At 35.0% G+C, this 2,836-nt stretch overlaps 1 protein-coding gene across 1 annotated transcript; it reads left to right on the top strand.

Moving 5' to 3' along the window:
• Positions 1 to 1,049: 1,049 nt before the first annotated feature.
• Positions 1,050 to 1,754, top strand: LOC111392400 (disease resistance response protein 206-like). Its single transcript, XM_023017741.1, has one exon. The coding sequence runs from the start codon at positions 1,055 to 1,057 to the stop codon at positions 1,619 to 1,621; it is 567 nt and encodes a 188-aa protein (XP_022873509.1). The 5' UTR covers positions 1,050 to 1,054; the 3' UTR covers positions 1,622 to 1,754.
• Positions 1,755 to 2,836: the final 1,082 nt, after the last annotated feature.

Genomic DNA, 2,836 nt, shown 5'->3' with positions numbered 1-2,836 from the left:
CATTTAACTATAATATATGAATTCATGCACTATATTCTTATATTCATGGAGGAAATACATCACGTGTTGTAATTGCAGATGTTTCACCAATTTGTATCGACTGAATTGTTAAAAATGTTTGTATCATGCTATTGTATTATAATGATTATAATATATATACATATGTGTGTGTGTGTATACACATACACACATACATATATATATACATATGTGTACATATGTGTGTGTGTGTGTGTATAAACCATGGTTTTAAATGGAACCAAACCGAAAAATGTAGTTTGTATTGGTTTTATTTAAAAATTGAAGTGATTTGATTTGATTTAAAAATTTGTCCCAAATTGTTGAAATCGAATTTTGTTCACCTCTAATAAATAGCGGCTCTGTAGGTTAATACCCATATTAGGATGAATCAAAATGTAAGCAAAGCCCAAATTTTTGGTTGGTAGACATTGGGATGTGGGCTAGAGTTGGCCTAACTAATCCAAATTTTGCCAATTTGGTGTCGTATCTTAACTAATTGTACAACCAATTCAGATGCAAGAAAATTCACTACTTTCATGATAATTGATGGACTCGGTTACCTAACAAATAAAATACACCTTATCAAGTTTTGTAGTGAGTAGCACAAAGAAATAGAATATTCATCGACTAAGGTTATATATATCGAACAATCAAATGAATTTCATACTACGTTTTTCTTTCTTATTCTGATAGGTAAATGATTCTAATCATACTAAAAAACCAATCAAAATCTAAATTCAGACAGAATTCTATACAACTATGTGTGTGTGTGTGTGTGTATTTTGTTTAAAGAATTTTAATTATTAGGTTAATCTTAGACTTCAAGTTAAGCCCAAAGCACCAACAATCACACGTTATAAAATTATTTTCAAACATTTTCAAGCTCATCTTAAGATGCCTTAAAAGTCAAGCATTATGTTCACTTGTGGATCTGATTACCCATTTTTAATTTTCAAATAACTACCTCCAAAAAAACCTCTATATAAAGAAACTAGAATATGTGCCAACCTCCACACACTCAACTAGGCTAAAAATGGGAGGAGCTAAGAGTTTCCCTTCACTTGTCATTCTTCTCGTCCTCGTCCTTGATTGCTCGGCCACACCAATCTCGAAAATCCGGGCTCATCCGCAGCCGTGTAAAAGAATGGTGTTTTACTTCCACGACATTCTTTACAACGGCCATAATTCCAAGAATGCAACTGCAGCAATCGTAGGGTCACCAGCATGGGGAAACAGAACCATTTTAACTGGCAAAAACCATTTTGGCAACATGGTGGTGTTTGATGATCCGATTACGCTAGATAACAATCTCCATTCAACCCCAGTTGGCCGAGCACAAGGATTCTATTTTTATGACAAGAAAGATATATTCACTGCATGGCTAGGGTTTTCATTTGTTTTCAATTCTACTGAACACAAGGGTAGTATAAATTTTGCCGGGGCCGATCCGTTGATGAACAAGACCAGGGACGTTTCTGTCATTGGTGGAACCGGTGATTTTTTCATGACTAGAGGGATTGCCACTTTGCGCACAGATGCATTCGAAGGGGAAGTGTATTTCAGACTTTGTGTTGATATTAAGTTATATGAGTGCTGGTAAAAATATTTTTAGCGGTGTTTGGCAAATAAGCTCATGGCTTGTGGGTTTAAATAAGCCAAATAAGTTAGTAATTTCTTCTGCGAAAGAATCCAAGAATGTTGTGTTGGATAATTTAATGCTTTAAATTACTGGATCTTTCATGTTAAATCATCGAGAAATATAAGAATTAAAGCGGAAGCATACCTGAATCAGACATGATTAATGCAATATGAATTTCGCGGTATGATCTTCATCTACACGCAGTCTCATTTTCCTCTCTGTGATGGGATGCAGTAAAGAATGAATAATTCGTTTTCTTGTGTGTGATCTGGGGACCATAACCTATTTATATAGGGATGCTCTTTGACCTAATTCGGCCCATCATAGAATTAGGACTTGGGCCCGGTCTCTACACATATGTAAACCCATACTTTAATTGAATACATTAAAGCCCAAAACTGAAACCTTATTAGATCACTTTAAATGGGCTCAACCGAATTCGATAGCCTATAATTTAACACACAATTATTTACACATACAAGCCCATCTTTAATTAAAAATCCTTACAATCTCCCACTTGGGCTATATGTGTCACCTTATAATTGTGCATTAAAATAACCTTATGAGTACTCAGAATTTTGCTATCATTACTGAATGTATCCCCAAATAATCTCGTCCATCAATCATATCAACATAGGATCAAAGCGGCTTTCGCTACTTTCACGTAGCTAAACCCATCAATGGTCACATATATCAATACAACCGAATGGCATGGATCAAGCATGGATGTGTAGCATGGAAATTACATGTAATGTGATCTGTAACATGCCTATTTCCAACTGGTCCACCTTAATATCTTAATGAGATCATTTTAAACAAGTTCAGAGATAATTAACCAAATAACTTTATAACTGTAAATAACTTTAACTTTAAACCGTATCCAAAATAACAGTACATGTGTCCAAAGCAAAAATTCAAACTCCCACCGAAACTAGATATCCTCAAGAGACATTACACCCATATGAGCAGTGTGCTCATGAAAGACCTTGGGTATCAATCCCTTAGTAAACGGATCCGCAACCATGGAGTTTGTCCCAATATGCTCTATTGACACCTGTCCACTCTGAACTCTTTCTTTAACAGCAAGAAACTTGATCTCTATGTGTTTTGACTTTGTCGAGCTCCTGTTGTTATTGGAATACAACACTGCTGATTTATTGTCACAAAATATCTTAA

The sequence above is a fragment of the Olea europaea genome, unplaced genomic scaffold, assembly GCF_002742605.1.
Source record: "Olea europaea var. sylvestris unplaced genomic scaffold, O_europaea_v1 scaffold927, whole genome shotgun sequence".
NCBI classification, from domain to species: domain Eukaryota; kingdom Viridiplantae; phylum Streptophyta; class Magnoliopsida; order Lamiales; family Oleaceae; genus Olea; species Olea europaea.
This window is presented reverse-complemented; position numbering and strand designations above follow the sequence as displayed.

What these genes read in the sequence shown, in the direction of transcription:
- LOC111392400 (XM_023017741.1), top strand. Translation starts at nt 1,055, where the DNA reads ATGGGAGGAGCTAAGAGTTTCCCTTCACTTGTCATTCTTCTCGTCCTC.